Genomic DNA, 19639 nt, shown 5'->3' with positions numbered 1-19639 from the left:
GGGAAGAATACCGCAGAGAGTATGAGAAGCGGGAATCTGAAAGGGCCAAGCAGAGGGAGAGGCAGAGGCAGAAGGCAATTGTAAGCAGCCTGGAGCTTACTTTCATTTTACAGAAGGGTTTCTTTTTTTCTCTCTCTCTCATTTTGGGGGGATGTGATGGGCATAGATTAGAAAATATGGTAAGGATGCTGTTAGAATATGCAGTACTCAGACTTTTGGCTTTAGCATCAGTGACACCTCAATCCCTCTTAACACTGATTACTGGAAAACAAAATAAGTCTGTGTATTTCTCCTCCATACTACCTGTTTTTCACTCATCTGGAAGCTCATTATTGCATTTGACTTTTGTTTCTAAAAATAGAAGGAGAGCTGTATACTGGTCCCATTGACCTAGAAGATGAATTCTTCATACTGTTCTCTACTGCTTTTTGCTCTGAGTGGAAAATGAGGAGGTGTCACTGGATGGTTTCATCTTTTTGGCAGGTGTGAGGGTTGTGTTGTCCATGGAGAGACTGTATTTGAGTAAGATTTAAAGGCAATGGTAGAAAAAGATTTGCTAAGTCCCTACTTCTTCCTTGTGCTGGGTCAACACCTCAGACATCCACATTTCTTATGAGCTACTTTTCAATAGCCTATCATGGATTTCAGCACCACTTACTGTAGGATATTGTGTTTACTTGACACATGGACACTACTGACCCTTTGGGATAAGGATCTAGATAATAGGAGTCTAGTTCATTCTGTTTGTCAGATCTTAGAAGGCAAAAACTGGGTCCTCCAATTGTCAGCATCCAGTACTTGTCCCAGGCAGACATTCCTAGTTGATTAAGGAACTCTTTCCCACTGAGCCCCAGGAGAGCCTTGAGGACTTTCACAACCTGGTACTCCAAGAAGCCATGGCTCAACGATCAGAAATGGCACTGTTTTGTTCATTGCAGTTGCTGTCTGTTAGCTGCTAAGTATCATTTCAGTGAAGATCAACTTTTGATACATCTTGCATACAAGCTAACCAGGGCTTGCTGCTACTGCTGCTAAGTCGCTTCAGTCGTGTCCGACTCTGTGCGACCCCACAGACGGCAGCCCACGGGGCTCCCCCATCCCTGGGATTCTCCAGGCAAGAACACTGGAGTGGGTTGCCATTTCCTTCTCCAATGCATGAAAGTGAAAAGTGAAAGTGAAGTCTCTCAGTCGTGTCTGACTCTTCGCAACCCCGTGGACTGCAGCCCACCAGGTTCCTCCGTCCATGGGATTTTCCAGGCAAGAGTACTGGAGTGGGGTGCCATTGCCTTCTCCAGCCAGGGCTTAGGGAAATGATGGATATGCTACCTTAAATACAACCAACAACCATCAAAAAATTCTTGACAAACCTACATAAAAGAGCTGACTAATAAAGTCCAAATCAAGCATTGGCCAACAGTTATCAGCTGGAGGAAAAAGGTTAACTGAGAGGTTTGTTAACTCAGGCACTCAAGGAGAAAGAAGGGAGAAGTAATTGAATATGTAGGCTAAAGGTCTAGGGCTTTGCTGCCATTTAAATTTGAATCTACCTAAGACCAAATTAAAGGCCTTGTGAAAATTATAGCACTTTCCCTCATTTTTCTCAACTTTCAAATTAGCTGTAATATTAAGATCTACCAGAGTATCATTAGTTAACATTTAACAAGATGAAAAAAAATGGAAAATTCAGCTTTTCTAATTTTGCTGTTTTTAATTAATAGCCTGTTGAGTAACTATAACAACTCACATTTACAGAGTGCCATATAGTTTACAAAGCAGTTCATATACACCAAAGAGAGTCATGTTGAGTAAGCATGTAAGTAAGTAGCTATTTCAGTGTTTTCAAATTCATATTTGATGAAACTCTTCATGTGTCTTCCCAGAAGAGTGACACTAAAGAGAGAAATTATTGTGTCATATGTTTGCTCATTTGCACAAAATGTAACACAGCTATAATCAAAGCTGAGTAGATAAATATAGATAAATGGTATGTGCTTTTATTATTCTTTCCAAAGATAATATAGTGCCAGATACTTACTTGGGTGAAGAAAGGGAAGGAGGGCTCCTTTTGCTAGTTTGGCTCTGAGCAAATAGATCAATACTGTGATTCATCTGTAATATACTCTGTATTCCATAGATGCCAGAGCCAAAAGCACTCTTGAGGCCACTAGCCTCAGTTTGGAAGCAGATACCACCCTGCCTTTCCTTGGTGTCACAGATGTTAACAAATTCCTTGGTTAATCTTTTGACTAAGACAATATCAATTCCCTTTGAAAGAAGGCAATTATAGTGCAAATGTCAACTTGACGTATATTAAGTCATTATAATTAACTAGATGTTTGTGAGAATTTTGGCTTTGAGATTTTCATTTTTGTTTTTTAAAAAGCAAATTAAAAAAGAAAAATAAGACATAGAAATTATTTACTAACACACTGACCCACAGATAGTAAGAGATTAATATAAAGATTTGGGACTTAACTGTTAAACCAGTTAACCGGTTGGACAATTAGATGGTATTTCTGTAAATATAAGTGAAAACACATGACTATGTGAGAGACATTTGTTAGGTACCTGGGATACAAAATTAGGTAAGACTTCATCCCCACATCTTAGGGGCTTCAAGTCCACTGACTGGTAAAGATACGCAATGTGTTCATTGCTGTCATAGAGAATGTATCTAAGGTACTGAAGTGGCATACAGGTGGGCACCCAGCCCTGGGAATGAGGGAGGGCATCCCTAGAGAGTGTGAGATTGATTTGAAATCTAAAGGGAGGAGAGGGCAAAGGTTCTTTCCATGTGAGCTGTCCAGTGTGGTAGCCATCAGCCAGGAGGCTAATTAAGCTAGTCCCAAATTTAAATATACTGTGTAATTGAATTTTGAAGACAGTACCAAAAAAAAAAAGAGTTTAAAATACTTCATTAATACTTTTTATGTCAATGACAAGTTGAAACAATAATATTTTGGCTGTACTGAGCCAAGTGAAATACATTATTAAAATTAAATTTGTTTCTTTTTACATTTTAAAAAATGTGCCTCTGAAAATTTAAAAATTACATATGGTACATTATATTTTTATTGCAAATAACTATTCTAGGCAGATACTTTAGCTCATACTAAGTCTCTGGAAAAGAGCAAGATATATTGGGAAACTGCTAGTCATTTAATTATAAGGCTAGGGTACAGAAGAGGCAGGAGGTGAGTCTGGGGGGCTCCCCGGTAGCCAGATACTTGAAGAGTCTTGTAAGTCATCATGAAGATTTTGAAGAATATCTTGAAGGCATAGTGGAACTGTTTAATGAGGTTACCCTTAAGAAGTTTTTCTGACTGATTTCCTTCCTGAAAATGATCTGCTTTCTTGTGCCATAATGCATTTGCAAAGTGTATTTTTATGGAGTTGGGCAAGGAGATAAAGGCAATGATTTTTGACTCATTTGGCTAGATTATCTTGAAAACTCATTCATGAAACAGTTCAAGGAATTAGGACAGTTTGCCTAATTTGGTCATGTAGGTGATTTTCATTCAGATTTCTGAGACACTCTTAAAGTCATGAATGAATAGCAAATTACATTTGGAATATCTTGGGTGGAATGCTGATTTATTCATTAATTCAGATCAATTTTATAATCAGGGGATGAGCTAAACAGAGACTCCAGAAGGAAATGAAAAAAATGTTACAATCATGTAATAGGTATTTTACAAAGTTAACCTTTGCTGTCTTGTCTTGTGGTCCCTATTGACTTTTTTTTTCTTTAGTTCCATAAGAAGGAGATAGTGTAGGTCATCTATCAGGTTTTTACTGTGTATGTGTCCAAAAGTCTTTATTCAGACCAACTTCAGTGCACCAAATCAGACAGCTAAGAAAGGACTAATAATTAGTAATTAGTAACACAGAATCATATGTTGTGGTTGAATGTTGTCATTGTATAAGTCCCTGCTTTTGTCCAGTTTTCATCTAAATGATCTCAAAAACCAGTTCATCCTCTGCTTTTCTCAGTCTCACAGGCTTGAAATAATTCAGGTTATATTAGAACTCTGCAAGCCAGAGTCTAGTATTTAATGTCTAACTGTCAGTGCTCTAATTTCTCGTGGAGTTCTAAGTCCAACTCCATTTGCAATCTCTACAGTTTCCTGCCAGAAAACATGATAATAGGATGTTAATTTAAAGGGCAAATCTAGACATTATGAAATGGCTCAGTGCTTAAAACCAAAACCAGATGTGCTTGGGCAATGACTATGCCATTTCTTTTCTCTTCTCCATTGGTCAGTATGCAGCCTAGGAGCCAGAAACAGAGGCTCATCCCTGAAAATTATCAGCTTCTTCCAAATGAAAAAATAAAATAGTTGTCTAATTTCTCGTAGTTATTCTTTTTGGGGAAAATAATGTCGTTTTCTGTTCAGGCCTTTTCAAGAGCTGTTCCATATGGGTGAATATGTTATAATGAGTATAAATGCACTATTTAGAAATTTTCAGTTCTATCAAAAGTAGTTATATGTGCTCTGAGTCTATGGTTTTCATGTTTTCTGACTCATCATGGTGTTTACTTGCTCTTATTTGTGTATTAGCTTTTAAGGAGACTAATCTAGATTTTTTTTTAATTTATTTTTTAATTGAAGGATAATTGCTTTACAGAATTTTATTGTTTTATGTCAAACCTCAATATGAATCAGCCGTAGGTATACATATATTCCCTCCCTTTTGAACCTTCCTCCCACCTCACTCCCCATCCAACCCCTCTAGGTTGATACAGAGCCCTGTTTGAGTTTCCTGAGACATACAGCAAATTCCCATTGGCTATCTATTTTATGTAAGGTAATGTAAGTTTCCCTGTTACTCTCTCCATATATCTAACCCTCTCCTCCCCTTTCCCCATGTCCATAAGTCTATTCTCTATGTCTGCTTCTCCATTGCTGTCCTGCAAATAAATACTGCCCTGCAAATATAGCAGACTTATTCTGTATATATGCATTAGTATATGACATTTATCTTTCTCTTCCTGACTTACTTCACTCTGCATAATAGGCTCTAGGTTCATCCACCTCATCAGAACTGACTCAAATGCATTCCTTTTTATGGCTGAGTAATATTCCATTATGTATATATACCACAACTCCTTTATCCATTCATCTGTCAATGGACATCTAGATTGCTTCCATGTTCTAGCTAAGACTAATCTGGATTTATTCAAATTTATCCAACCTTAGATAGTAGTAGGCACTTACTGAAGCACAATACTTTGGCATCTGTTAGAATTCAGTAAATGTTGATCTCAACACTAATTTTCAAACCCTTTTTACCAAGACTTGCTTATTTTTTTTTTATGAGAAACAACTGTCATATAGCTAACTGGGCAGCTCTACACTCTCTGATAGAGATTTTGATGCTGCAAAGTCAGTTAATTCAGTAATTTTTTTCTTTATTTATCCCCTGTCTTGATATAATGAGGATTTACCATACCTGTTAATGCAACACAAATCTTCAATTTTATTATCCACCTCATTAGCAAACTAGCTTTTGTAAAACTTGAAGCTAAAAGATACTTGATAAATGTCCCATCCTCCTTGATAGTGAAAACTGGTCTGAAAATCATTTTTCAAGGAGGTTTTTTCCAAAGGTTTAGAGTTCCTCCAAGCCTTTAAGAAGTTGGAAATGTTATTAGGCATTTTGATTTCTTTTCCTTTCATCTCCTGTTTAGAAATTAATGTCTTGAAAAATTGGCTGCAAGTGTTAAGGTTTTTTAAAGATATGGAATCTATTCATCTGTCTAATAAAACTGCAACATGTTAAAAATAATTGATTATTCACTAGACATTTTGGCCAGTCTTAGGAAGATTTTTATCTTTGCTTTTTAGACCTTCAGATGCCTTTTAATTTCATTTTTTTTTAACAGTAGGAAACCAAACACTCTAATCATTTTCTCAAATGAGAATTTCAACATGTATTTAGTGTCTGATCTTTGTAAGGTAACAAGACGTGGTCCCATTCCTGTGTTATATAAAAAGAGATTGACAGTCAAATAGGTGATTTTAAGGGATTGTGGACCAGCCATTTCTATTTCTGTCTCTCCTATCTAGGTTGTGTCTTCTTTTTACCACAGAATGTATCAGTATCTGATATAAAAGGTCCTCTGGTTTATTTTCTTTGTGGGATTATTGTTGCATATAGTTTCGTATAAAGAAGCAATTCAGAGACTATCCCGATATGTCTGCATATGGACGTGCATATGGTCGATTTTCGCTTTAACTTTGAATTTCCTTGAAGATGAACATAGGCTGTGTGTATTCCTATAATGGTAGCTGAGCAATTTCTGTATGATGGTTCAAGTTTTTTTCGCTCTCTTCTACATTTCTCCCTCCTTTTCCTCTATACAGTAGTAACCTTCCTAAAAATGTTCATTAAAAAAAAAAAAAAAACAGTGCATAACACTCATGCCAGCAGGCGCCAGGAAGTTTAGATAACAGTCCCATCAAGTTGGGCTGTTTGGAGGGAGCTGGCTGCATAAATAGAATGGAATGTGATGTGATGATTCCCTTGTTCAAGTGTACAGCATTGCCCCGGGATATCTCCCTTTATATTTATTGACCTCCAGGATGTGCTGGGTACTCTGCAACAACACAATCACAGCCTTCAGCTGAGACATACAATCTACATGGAAGTGAATTGGGCAGCCCACTCTGCCTGCTATACTTCATCTGGTCAGTTATGTAGGCTCAATAACTGCTGTCAAAGGAATTGTGTTTTACCAGTTGCTTCAGCAGAGTGAAAAAAGTGAGTCCTTACACTTAACCCTGTAAAACGAATCATGGAAACCTGTATTAGTACACCCAGCTGAGGTTACCTGGGCAAAGTTTTTCCTATGATAAAAGCGCCAAACATGGTTTTCCTTCTCCATTGTCTTAGAGACTTTCAAGGAGTAAGGGCCACACTTGGGCACCTTTGATGTAATGAAAGGTATGGAGCTAGGTCTTGAAAATGATTAGTTGCCTATCGATTGATTTTTCAATAAATATGCATTGAGAAGATTCTTGTTTTGTGTACTCTTAAATAAGTAGTCAACAGGACTGATATGGTCACTGCTTTCATAAAGTTTTCATTGTATGGGGATATAGACATTGAAGACATTGAACACTAAATAAGCTATTAATATTTAGTTATAATTGGGCACAAGGAGCTTCCCACGTGGCTTAGTAGTAAAGAATCTACCTGCCAATGCAGAAGACATGGATTTGATCCCTGGGTTGGAATGATCCCCTGGACAAGGTAATGGCCACCCACTCCAGTATTCTTGCCTGGAAAATTCCATGGACAGAGGAGTCTTGTGAGCTACAGTCCATGGCATCACATAAGAGGTAGTGACTAAACAACAGCACAGAATTACAAAAGAGAAGTAGACTGTTCTATTAGAGCAACTTATAATAGGAACTAAAACTCATCTGAGGTCTCAGAAAGGAAACAGTTGTTGAATTCACTGTAATTCTAGACAGTATGTATGTTGATGGAGAGGAGGGAGGGGCAGTGCGGAAAGGATATTCCAAGTAGCAGAGAAGCACCTGATGCAAAGGCCTTAGGAAAGAAAGGAGCACAGTATATATTAGGGACTGATGGAGAAGGAAATGGCAACCCACTCCAGTGTTCTTGCCTGGAGAATCCCAGGGACGGGGGAGCCTGGTGGGCTGCCGTCTATGGGGTCGCACAGAGTCAGACACGACTGAAGCGACTTAGCAGCAGCAGCAGCAGCAGCAGATCAGTGTGGCTCAAAATAGAGGAAAGGAAAGAATAAGGTGTGTGGGATGAAGCCCAAGATGGAGACAGATCCAGATCCCAGATCCAGACAGAAGGACCTGGTAGATTCTGTTAATGATTTAGGTCTTTCCCTAAATGTTGTGAGAAAGCAATGACATGTTTTAGATCTTAATTGGCATGATCCTCTTCTCTTAATAAAAACTATTCTGGCTGAAGTGAACAAATAAATTGGAGGAGGGTAAACAGCAGACACAGGATCCAAACTAAGAGGCTGTTATATTAGTTCAGAAGGACATGCTGGCAGCTTGATTTAGGGGAAATTAGATCAAAGGAGCAGATTTAGGAAGTAAAAATCCACAGGACTTAAGGAGTGATTGGATGTGAGGAGGGGACTAAGTGGGGAGAATTAAGGAAAGCCCTTGGGTTTTTGTCCTGAATAACTGAATGGATGGTGTTAACTTTACTGATACAAGAACATTGCAGGAAAAACCCAGTCAGAAGAGGATGAATTAGAGAGTTTGGTTTGGGTAATGTTGGTCTAGTTTGAGATGCCTAGGTGACATCCAACCTGGGATGTCAAATAGGTAGTTGGTTATTCGAATCTGAAGCTCAGAGTAATTTCCCTGATGAAAATGAAAATATGAGTTCTGCATATGGTGAAAGAAGATGAGACATGGATGCTCAAATCACCTGGAAGGATATGTATTACAGGATATGTCTATGAATTGTTCAGTTGTACTTCGCACGCATTTATTGATTGTCCTCTCTTTGCCAGGTCTTTTGCTAAATATTGGACATATGAAAAGGACATGCATTCAGTAAATAACAGGACATCTCTTTGCCTTAAGCCTAAATGACTTTTTTTTTTTAGCATCTAAGACAACATATCCTAAGCACATCCAGAGAAAACGCTTAGGCAAGCTAAATCTGTGCCTTAGTCCTATGATTCCTAGTTTCTTCCTCCATCTAACTTAAATCTCTCCAACTGCAAGTTCATTTCATTCTTGTTTGTCATCGATAGATGTACAGGCTAGTTGATAAGGACATTCATATTAACTTCTTACATTCTTGAAAAATCTTTTTTTCAGTTTTGAGAGACATGATCATCTTTGGCCTTATCTTCTTGGAACAAGAAATATAGGATTATATCTTACACTGAGAATGTGTTCTTGTTCTTCAAAAAATGAATCCATTCTCAGGCTTAAAATATTTTCCCTGTGTTTTGTAGGTTATAAATTGTTGTTGACTTTAAGATTATGATGATATTGACTCCACTTGTGAAAATTAGGCCACGCCCTTCACATTTGTTCCTAAAATAAGATTCACTGGCAAAGTGAAATTTATAGCCTCTTTTATAGCTCTTATTCTTTGGAGACCCATGGCTTAAAATGGCCTATATTTTAAAACCGTATTTTTTAAATTATTGGCTTTGGACCACCTGTATCAGAGACACTGGGGTATACTTGTTAAAAATAAAGATCATTGAGCAGTATCTTCCAATTTTTTTAATATAGCTGGAATAAACCCCAATAATTTGCATTTTAATAAGCCCCCCAGGTAATTTACATTTATACTAGAGTTTAAGAATCAATATTTTGAGGGATGTCAAGATTTGTACATCAAACTATCATGCTGTACACCTTAAAATTATACAGTAATGTACATAAGTTATTTGTTAATAGAAATAAAAAAATGCACATGTTTTATTATTATAATTCTGAGTTAAGGAGAAACTAAATGGTTTTGCAAACCAGGTCAGTTTCTTACCAATTTTGAAAATTAATAGTGGAGTCACAATTGTTAAAATATTTAATAGATATTATTCAGCTCTTTAGTGATAAAAAGACCACATTACACATATTTTTTAAATAATCCATTAAATTTCATGTAGCAAAGGAACAGAGACAGAAAAGGTAGAAGAGAGTGAGATGCAGCGAGTGAAATTAGAGAAACGGAAAGTAAAACTTGGTTCAAGCATAGTTTCCTGTTAAGTTTTAGCGTGGATTTTGCTTTAATTGGCGTGCCGTGGGGGTTCTTGTTATGCAAGATTGTGCCTTCATAAATGGTTCTGGCATCAATGTCTTTCCTATCTTCAGAACCAGCAAGTCTCTTCTCACTTCCCCCTCCAGGAAGAGCGCCGTGTGATTTATGTTGGGAAAATCAGGCCTGACACAACACGGACAGAACTGAGGGACCGTTTTGAAGTTTTTGGTGAAATTGAGGAGTGCACAGTAAATCTGCGGGATGATGGGTGAGAATCTTCAAGATTATTTCTTGTTTAGAAGCTGACATATGTAAAAAATTATGGCCGTAAGATTACCAGGATGGGAATGCTTTGACAGATGACATGTTGAGTTCAGAACCTTATTTATTTTCTTTCATCCCTATTTATTAATCTTTCCAGTTGAGATTTCCTGTCCCAGAAATAAGTATTTAGCGGCTTGACAGGACAATCACACTGATAAATGGATGCAGTGGTTCAGAGGCTGGCACCAGCAAAGTCTCCAAAGTGGAAAGGGTTACAGTCATATATGCTAATGCTGCCTCACTGGCTTTGAACTTTTCCTCTTTGTCTGTTGCAGAGACAGCTATGGTTTCATTACCTACCGTTATACCTGTGATGCTTTTGCTGCTCTTGAAAATGGATACACTTTGCGCAGGTCGAATGAAACTGACTTCGAGCTGTACTTTTGTGGACGCAAGCAATTTTTCAAGTCTAACTATGCAGACCTAGGTATGGATTTTACTGTACATAGAATGAGGAATCCATAATGTTGAGTTCAAAATGGAAACATATGTAAACTGTAGCCACATTGGGCCAAACCATTACTACCTTTTACCAAAGGAAATATTCGAATATAGATTTTATCCTATTTTTTTTTTTTTTTTTACTTTTTAACATATGAGATGATTTCAGAAGGGGCTTAGATTTTGGTAGAGAAGAGAGCAGATTGTTATACTGCCTGCCCAGATGCTGAAATTCTGCGCTGTGTGTCTTTGTATGTGTGGTGGTATATTTGGTGTGTGCATGTGTTGTTTGTTTGTAATCTCTTCTTGCTTTTGTGCCTACCCTGAATCCTTTTATACAGATGATAGCATTGGCATCATTGCTTTGCAGAGCAGAATATGGAAAATTTTTATTCTTTTTTTTCTTATTATCTCACCAACTCTTAGAAAGGTTAGCATTTCCTACAAATTATACTCAGAGAAAAAAGTAAAATTTCATGTGCTAAATCACACTATACTTTCTTTAAAACAAAAGAAGAAAATAAACCTGCTATTTTTTTTTAAGTTTTATTTTATTTTTAAACTTTACATAACTGTATTAGTTTTGCCAAACATCAAAATGAATCTGCCACAGGTATACATGTGTTCCCCATCCTGAACCCTCCTCCCTCCTCCCTCCCCATACTATCCCTCCGGGTCGTCCCAGTGCACCAGCCCCAAGCATCCAGCATCGTGCATCGAACCTGGACTGGCATCTCGTTTCATACATGATATTTTACATGTTTCAATGCCATTCTCCCAAATCTTCCCACCCTCTCCCTCTCCCACAGAGTCCATAAGACTGTTCTATACATCAGTGTCTCTTTTGCTGTCTCGTACGCAGGGTTATTGTTACCATCTTTCTAAATTCCATATATGTGCATTAGTATACTGTATTGGTGTTTTTCCTTCTGGCTAACTTCACTCTGTATAATAGGCTCCAGTTTCATCCACCTCATTAGGACTGATTCAAATGTATTCTTTTTAATGGCTGAGTAATACTCCATTGTGTATATGTACTTTGAGTGCTTCCATATGATGGGTACTGTGCCAAGGCTTTGCAAGTATTTTCTCACTTAATTACCAGAACAATCCTGGAAGTAGATATTATGTATTATCATCCCCATTTTACAGATAAGGAAACTGAAGAATAGATAAGTATTCATCTTTCCTATTATAAAAATTGTACAGACTCAAGGGGTAACATTTGGAAAATATACAAAGGTATCAAGAAAAATAGTAAAATTGCCTATCAGCCTATCACCTAGAGATAACTACTGTTACCAAGTGAGTAATGACCTGTTCAGTATTTTGTCTCAGAACATCGAATTTCTTATAGTTGAGGTTATATTATACATATATAGACTTTACAAATCTACTTTTCTCAATTAATATTATGTAAGTTCATTATTTACTGTGACTCAGGGTTAAAAATGATTTGCCAATATATTTTAATGGTTGTACAGTATTCTGTTTGATGAGCAGTACCATTATATTTAATCATTCCATCATAGCTAAACACATTTTCTGTTTTTGATATTATAAATAATGGCACAATGGGCATCTTAATTTCCTCCCCAATTTTAATTTTGCTCCTTTCCATATTAGTCCCTATCTAATGTGTGTATTATAAGCCTTTATGTTCCTTTATGAAATAATGAAGGAAAATGGCAAGTGTCTTATGCATATGACAATTATTTAAATCAATTTATAATAATAATAATAATGAATTAACATAGAAATCTGCTCTTAAGCATTATTAGTAATGCTTAAGTCTATCTGTCTTAGTAAGTCTGTCTGTACTTACTTTGGCTTGGTATAAAGAAAAAAAGTAAATACCGAATACAGGTTTTTTTTCTTCCTTCCACCGAATTGATGTCTTCTAGAGTAATTGATACAGGTGGGGTGCATTGTTCAGGGGGAATATGCTATAATTCACTTCACAAGCTAAATAGATAGTATGAAACAGGGGAGAGGCAGCTGACTGTTAGATAGAGGCCTAGGGATGAAAATATAAAAGGTGGCAAGTCATTTGTTCAAATGTTGGCTGATAAAAACAGTCAAGACAGATTGAAGTCTTGAGTTGATTTGACTTGTTTTCTTCAGTGATGAAGGCCAGGGTGTTTTCTAGTGTCTCAAAACATCTAAAGTTTAAAATAAGCTACCTCGAGGGGCTTTTAGATCACGATTCATCACTGGTAGAGGGAGCATTGGATAGTACTTCCAAATTGAACTGGAGCCTCCCTGAAATATTTCTAAGAAGAATGCTTCCCTCCTTGTTATCTCTCTGCCTCGCCAGTGGCAATAGAAACTTTACCACTGCTAAGCTGGTTCTGTATTTCCTGAAAAGTATGTTTGATGTGTATTGTAGCAGCATAGGGTTTTCCAGTTCCCTCCAGCCGTACAATCACAGGAAAGGTAGTGGATCTGAGTATAGGCCTAGTGTAGTTTGACAGCGTCTTGGCTCTGGAATCTTGCAGGCCTGGTTTTGAAACCTGAGTTAGCTTTTGACCTTGAGCAATTAAACTCCCTCAGCTTCTGGTGCTTCATTTGTAAAATACCTTATAACGTTGCCGTGAAGATTATATATGTGTTTATGAAACCCTTAGCACAGTGTCAGTGTCTGGCACAAAATAGATTCTCAATAAATGGTAGCTATAATTATGATAAAAAATGATGACAATGGGAAGTTATAAATTTCAAATTCTTTTAAAATGGAAGCATCAACACCAGGGACTAGCTTTGGAACTGAACATCATCATGTATGTCTTGTCTCTGTTCCTTGAAGAGTTCAAGTTAAGTGCTTCAGGCCATGAATGCCGAATAAGGTGCATAAACCCAGGGGGTTGCAAGAGTCAGACACAGCTTAGCGACTAAACAACAAGCTTATACTGGACTCAGAGGGATTGGCCGCTTATGTGCACATCAAGAATAAAGTGTTAAAATGATGTGATACTGATTAATTTTACCAAAAGTAAAGCAACCTTTCTTTAGATGACCATTTTTTAAAATTTTTATTTGCTTTCCTAAATTAAATTAGTTCACAATATCCCATTTCTCTGATATTTTAAAATTGACGTATAGTTGATTTACAATGTTGTGTTAGTTTCAAGTGTACAGCAAAGTGATTCTGTACATTGAAACTATATATTCATGTATATATTTATTTGCAGACTTATAAATGATACCCATTTTAGCTGGTGTGAAATGATACCTCATCATAGTTTTGATTTATATTTCCCTAATAATGAGCAATATTGAGCATCTTTTCATGTGCCTATTGGCCATGTGTATGTCTTCTTTGCAGAAATATCCCTATTTAGGTCTCCATTTCTTGGCTGTTGAGGTTACTTAATGGTTATTACAATACTATTAATGCAAAAATGCAGTGATTTCAGTTACTATTTATGAGCCAGATTTATAAATGAGACTCAGAATTTAAAGGGATGATCAAGCTTACCATGATGAAGACAGTATTTAAGTCTGGTTTCTGTGAATCTGTTATCTGTGTATCTTTCTATTTACTGTTCTATAAACAAATGGAAAAGACTCTGATGCTGGGAGAGATTGGGGGCAGGAGGAGAAGGGGACGACAGAGGATGAGATGGCTGGATGGCATCACTGACTCGATGGATGGGAGTCTGAGTGAACTCCGGGAGTTGGTGATGGACAGGGAGGCCTGGTGTGCTGCAATTCATGGGGTCGCAGAGAGTCAGACACAACTGAGTGAGTGAACTGAACTGAACTGAACTGAAACAAATGGATCTTTCCATTTGAAAGAGCTTGATGAAAAATGTTAAAGAGGAACGACAGAAATTAAATTAGGACTATAGGGTAAAAATAGAAGGATGGATCAGGATTAAGAATATGATCATTTAAATCAGGAATTAGTTATGATCACATTAGAATTTATACTTAAGCAAGAAAAAGGAAATAAATAACATGTTGGTCACAAACTCTTATTAACTCAAAGAAATGTATTACATTATCAGCATCCTGAATATATATGTAACTTTTAATATACACTGCCATTCATTGGTAAGTCAGTCCCAGATCCCAACACAAATATTTTCAATCAGGTTTTTAATAATATGCAGGTGTTCAATAAAATACATTTATTCGACAAATACTGAGTCTCTACTTTGTGCCCACAGTTTTTTAGGTGCTAGGAATACAGCTGTGATGTTACTTATTTCTATTAATATAGTATTATTATTTATAACAATTTATTTTTAAAACTAATTAGGGTGGTTTTCAGGTTATTCCTATAAAAATTTCATTATATCTTACTTGTGGATATATCCTTCCTTTACTGGAGAGAAAGTGGATGTTATTGCCCTAGAAGTTACAGGTGGATGCATTCTCTCTTCAAGCAATAAAAATTATTTTGTGGGTGCCTATTGATATAGGTATGCCCATGAAAGCTGGTATATATATAAGCATCAGCCACCATATTTCACAGTGAAGAAACTCTTGAGAATCACTGTATCAAAGTACTTTTAATATTTGCTAATGAAAACACAGAAAGAATGAAATTCTGAGTTTCGTGTAGAATGATCTTAATTTAAGACATTTTAATTCTCAAAATTTCCTCTAAGAAAAGCTTCACACATATGTTCTTGATGGTTCTATGTGGACTTCATGTCACACAGACTGCCATCACTGAATGACTCATTCATCTTCTATAATGCAACTGAAATTCTGATTTCAAGCTAATCTCTAGCAATGAGCAGGACTTATTTTTTGTCTTTATAAAAAGATTATGGTTTGAACAACAGCTGCTCAGGCAGCTTTAGTTATACAATCAAACTATTCATTAGGCTTTCAAGAGAAGAGTGTAAGCCAGTATAATTTAAGATTGATCATGTAAAATTTTGGTGATGAAAGATGGGCCCTTTTTGTCCTGTTTTTGTGTCTGAAGCTGACTGTAATTGTTCACCTTACCTGGACAAAGAAAGGTGGTAGAGACAAGGGATGATGTGAACCAGAAAAAAAAAGTGAAAGAATTTCCTTGTCTCTAAATGTAAGATGTCTTTAAAGTAGATTGAAGCTGGTGAAGTAGGGGAAACAGCCTGGTTCTGTAGAACTTGAGGGATTTGCCACCTTTTCAGCAGAACAACTTGTGAGGTCAATGATTAGCCTCCATCTTATCTCATATTACCCTTTTCTGTCACTTTGAGCATTTCTATTTTGTAATTTAATCTGGGTAAAACACAAATATTCATATTTTAGTAGGATTGTTAATGTTTCCCAGAAAGGTTTTGTCTTCCCTTCAAGTAAGTATTTTCGAAAGAATGAATGTGTTTGCCTATTGTATATCCAAGATACCCTTTCTCAAGCTGAAAGGCCTGTAGGAATGGTAGACTTTTTCTTAGGTGTCAATGGAGAAAAATCAGAAACATTCAAAGGATTTTTACTTTATACCCAGTGGGACTGAAATATATCAATTTTGTTCAGGGCTACTGAAGTGGCATATGGAGCTTTGCACAAATGCTTACTTTGACTAGTTTAAGGATCTGAGAAAGACCATAGCTTTATTTGAAGTTGTGTGTTAGTCACTCAGGCGTGTCCCACTCTTTGCGACCCCATGGGCTGTAGCCCACCAAGCTCTTCTGTCCATGGGATTCTCCAGGCCAGAATAATGGAGTGGGTTGCCATTTCCTTCTCCAGGGAATCTTCCAGACCCAGGTAATGAACCCAGATCTCCTGAACTGCAGGCAGATTCTTTACCATCTGAGCCACCAGGGAAGCCCCATTAATGAGTAGAGAGTCTGAATTTGCCCTCTCTGGACATGAAGCATTTTCCAAAACCTTCTAATTTGGGGAGGGCTTGTACCACTGTTGCTGGGCTCCCTTGAGGTACTTGAGAACTTACGTCCCTCCAACTTTTTCAAGGGGAGCAGCAGACTGATGAGTCTGGCTTTTATACTTAATGAAATCAATCCCAATGAACAGAAAGATCAGTTCTAGCTTCTACTTTTTCCTCTCCACCTAAGTTGTTGAGGAACCTGGGGAAGTCATTTAACATAGCAGGAAGGAGGAGGAGCCTTACTTTTAAAGCACGTTGATTGCCTAGGTTGCTATTGAAAAGAAATAGCTGTTTTGATTACCTCCCAGGAGTGTTTAAATCCAACATGAGTCAATAGATGAGTGTTTTGACTACTCATCACTCCTTACCCTCTGCAAATATATACAAGTGGTATAAATAGATAAATATATAAGCATAATTAATTAAAATATTGGTGTATATATATCATACCATCTACCATATAAATACCTTCTGAAATATACACATAATTATTAATATTCATACATATAAATACCTCCTGCAAATATATATGTAAATATATGCACATATATATGTACATACCAACACAAACCTCATATACTAATAAAATTTGGGCATATTTTGTTAAAGTATATTAACCGGATAAATTGTTTTTGAATCGGGTTATCTTAAATTAGATGATTGAATTAATGACCATAAGCAAAGGGTACATCTGACCTGGTTTGGGTTTCTTTCAGATTCAAATTCAGATGACTTTGACCCTGCTTGCATCAAGAGCAAGTATGACTCTCTGGATTTCGATAGTTTACTGAAAGAAGCCCAGAGAAGCTTACGCAGGTAATATGTTCCCTGGCTAAGGATGACAGAGGCATGGTGAATACCTCACGGGACAGCGCGTCCTTCCCTAAAAGACTATTGCAAGTCATACTTAGGAATTTCTCCTACTTTACACTCTCTGTACAAAAACAAAACAACAACAATACAAGAACAACAACAATGGTTTACATGAACCCAGCTGCTGAAGAGGCAAGAGACAGAATGGAATTCCAGTAAGCACATGTTTATTCATGGGTGTCAGCTTTGCTTTCCCTGAGTCTCTTGGTGATGGAGTGTGCGTGTGTGTGTGTGTGTGTGCGCGCGCGCGTGCCTGTGTGTGTGTTTGCCTGGTTTGGGGGAAGTATGTGTGTACAGGTGGGGACTGGGGACACCTGCCCAGAGCGTGCGAGGGCAAACCACTTCGAATGGCAGCAGTTCCATGAAGACACACTTAAAACCTAGAACTTCAAAATGTTCATATTCTATTCAAAAGGAAAAAAAAAAAATACGTACATCCAAAAGGAAAGAAAGCTAACCAACCAACCACAGGCCACCCTAAAATGACAGCCACTGATGTCTGGGCATCAGCCTCTGTACTCTTTTTTTTTTTTTTTTTTTAAAGAAAGTGCAAAATCAACGTGAAGCAAGCTTTCTCTCACAACGTAATGATTATATGACAATCCTGAAGACACCGCAGGTTCTGTAGAACTCATATCCTTTCTCTCTCTTTTTCTTTCTTTTTTTCCTTTTTCCTTTTGCCAAGGAATCTGGGTGGGAGAGGATGCTGCAGGCACCGAATGCTCAACTTTCCTAACATTTTGAAGTTTCTGTAGTTCGTCCTTCCTCCTGACACCCATGTAAATGTCCAAAACGTTGATCTCCCACTGCAAATTTCAAAAGCCTTGTCAATGGTCAAGCGTGCAGCTTGTTCAGTGGTTCTTTCTGAGGAGCGAGCACGGTGTTACATTACTAAGGAGAGTTGGGTAGAACTCTCTGGGATGTGTTCAGATAGTACAATTGCTACATTCTCTGATGTAGTCAAGTATTTACAGATGTTAAATGGAGTATTTTTATTTTGTGTACATACTATACAATGATGTTCTTTTTTTGTTACAGCTATGCACTGTAAATGCAGCCTTCTTTTCAAAAACTGCTAAATTTTTCTTAATCGAGAATATTCAAATGTAATTATGAGGTGAAACAATTATTGTACACTAACATATTTAGAAGCTGAACTTACTGCTTATATATATTTGATTGTAAAACAAAAAAAGGACAGTGTGTGTGTCCATTGAGTGCAACACAACAAATTGATGCTTTATGCACAACCATCCCCTCTTAGGTGAGCTTCGATCTAAGCATCTTGTCAAGAAACCTCCTAGCCCCCTAAAGGTATTAACCACTTCTGCAATATTTTTCCACATTTTCTTGTTGCTTGTTTTTCTTTGAAGTTTTATACACTGGATTTGTTAGGGGAATGAAATTTTCTCATCTAAAATTTTTCTAGAAGATATCATGATTTTATGTAAAGTCTCTCAATGGGTAACCATTAAGAAATGTTTTTATTTTCTCTATCAACAGTAGTTTTGAAACTAGAGGTCAAAAATCTTTTTAAAATGCTGTTTTGTTTTAATTTTTGTGATTTTAATTTGATACAAAATGCTGAGGTAATAATTATAGTATGATTTTTACAATAATTAATGTGTGTCTGAAGACTCTCTTTGAAGCCAGTATCTCTTTCCCTTGGCAGAGTATGATGATGGTATTTATCTGTATTTTTTACAGTTATGCATCCTGTATAAATACTGATATTTCATTCCTTTGTTTACTAAAGAGACATATTTATCAGTTGCAGATAGCCTATTTATTATAAATTATTAGTTGGTGAAAATAATAAAGCCAGTGGAAATTTTCTACCTAGGATGCATGGCAATTGTCAGGTTGGAGTTTAAGTGTTTCATTTGGGAAATTCCGCTTTGCAGAAGCAGTGTTTCTACTTGCACTAGCATGGCCTCTGACGTGACCATGAAGTTGTTCTTGATGACATTGCTTCTGCTAAATTCAATAAAAAAAAAAAAAAAAAAAAAAAAACTTCAGTAAAACCTCCATTTTTGAGCATCAGGATTTCCTCTGAGTGTGGAGCCCTGGAATGGAAGTCAGTAAAGTTTGGCGCGTGTACTCAAGTTTCTGAGTTGAAATTCAATTACAGTATGGCCGACGTGACTTTTCTGGAAGACATGATATACCTACTATGTAACCATTCTTTTCCTTTCTCTCGCCCAACACGATCGTATAAAAATGGATTACACCCCCAGGCCAATGCAGCTAATTTTGAAAGCTGCATTCATTTATCACCAGCATATTGTGTTCAGAGTGAATCCACTGTCTGTCCTGTCGGATGCTTGCTTGAGTTTTTGGCTTCTTATTTCTAAGTAGATAGAAAGCAATAAAAATACTATGAAATAAAAGAACTTGTTCACAGGTCCTGCGTTACAACCGTAACACATCTTTAATCTGCCTAATTCTTGT

The 19639-nt window shown here is 36.9% G+C and overlaps 1 protein-coding gene across 1 annotated transcript in view; it reads left to right on the top strand.

Moving 5' to 3' along the window:
* The window catches only part of PPARGC1A (peroxisome proliferator-activated receptor gamma, coactivator 1 alpha), a 454316-nt gene extending 434683 nt beyond the window's left edge, over nt 1–19633 (top strand). Inside the window, exons 11-14 of the mRNA XM_010839915.1 lie at nt 1–80; nt 9870–9991; nt 10323–10474; nt 17032–19633. The exon at nt 1–80 is cut by the window's left edge and continues 22 nt beyond it. Coding sequence (XP_010838217.1) covers nt 1–80; nt 9870–9991; nt 10323–10474; nt 17032–17135 — 458 coding nt within the window. The 3' untranslated portion in view covers nt 17136–19633. The remainder of the gene's footprint in view (nt 81–9869; nt 9992–10322; nt 10475–17031) is intronic.
* Nucleotides 19634–19639: the final 6 nt, after the last annotated feature.

Source organism: Bison bison, unplaced genomic scaffold (genome assembly GCF_000754665.1).
Source record: "Bison bison bison isolate TAMUID 2011002044 unplaced genomic scaffold, Bison_UMD1.0 scf7180017864136, whole genome shotgun sequence".
Lineage (NCBI taxonomy): Eukaryota > Metazoa > Chordata > Mammalia > Artiodactyla > Bovidae > Bison > Bison bison.
Note: the sequence above shows the minus strand (reverse complement) of the source record. Positions and strands in the feature narration are given on the sequence as shown.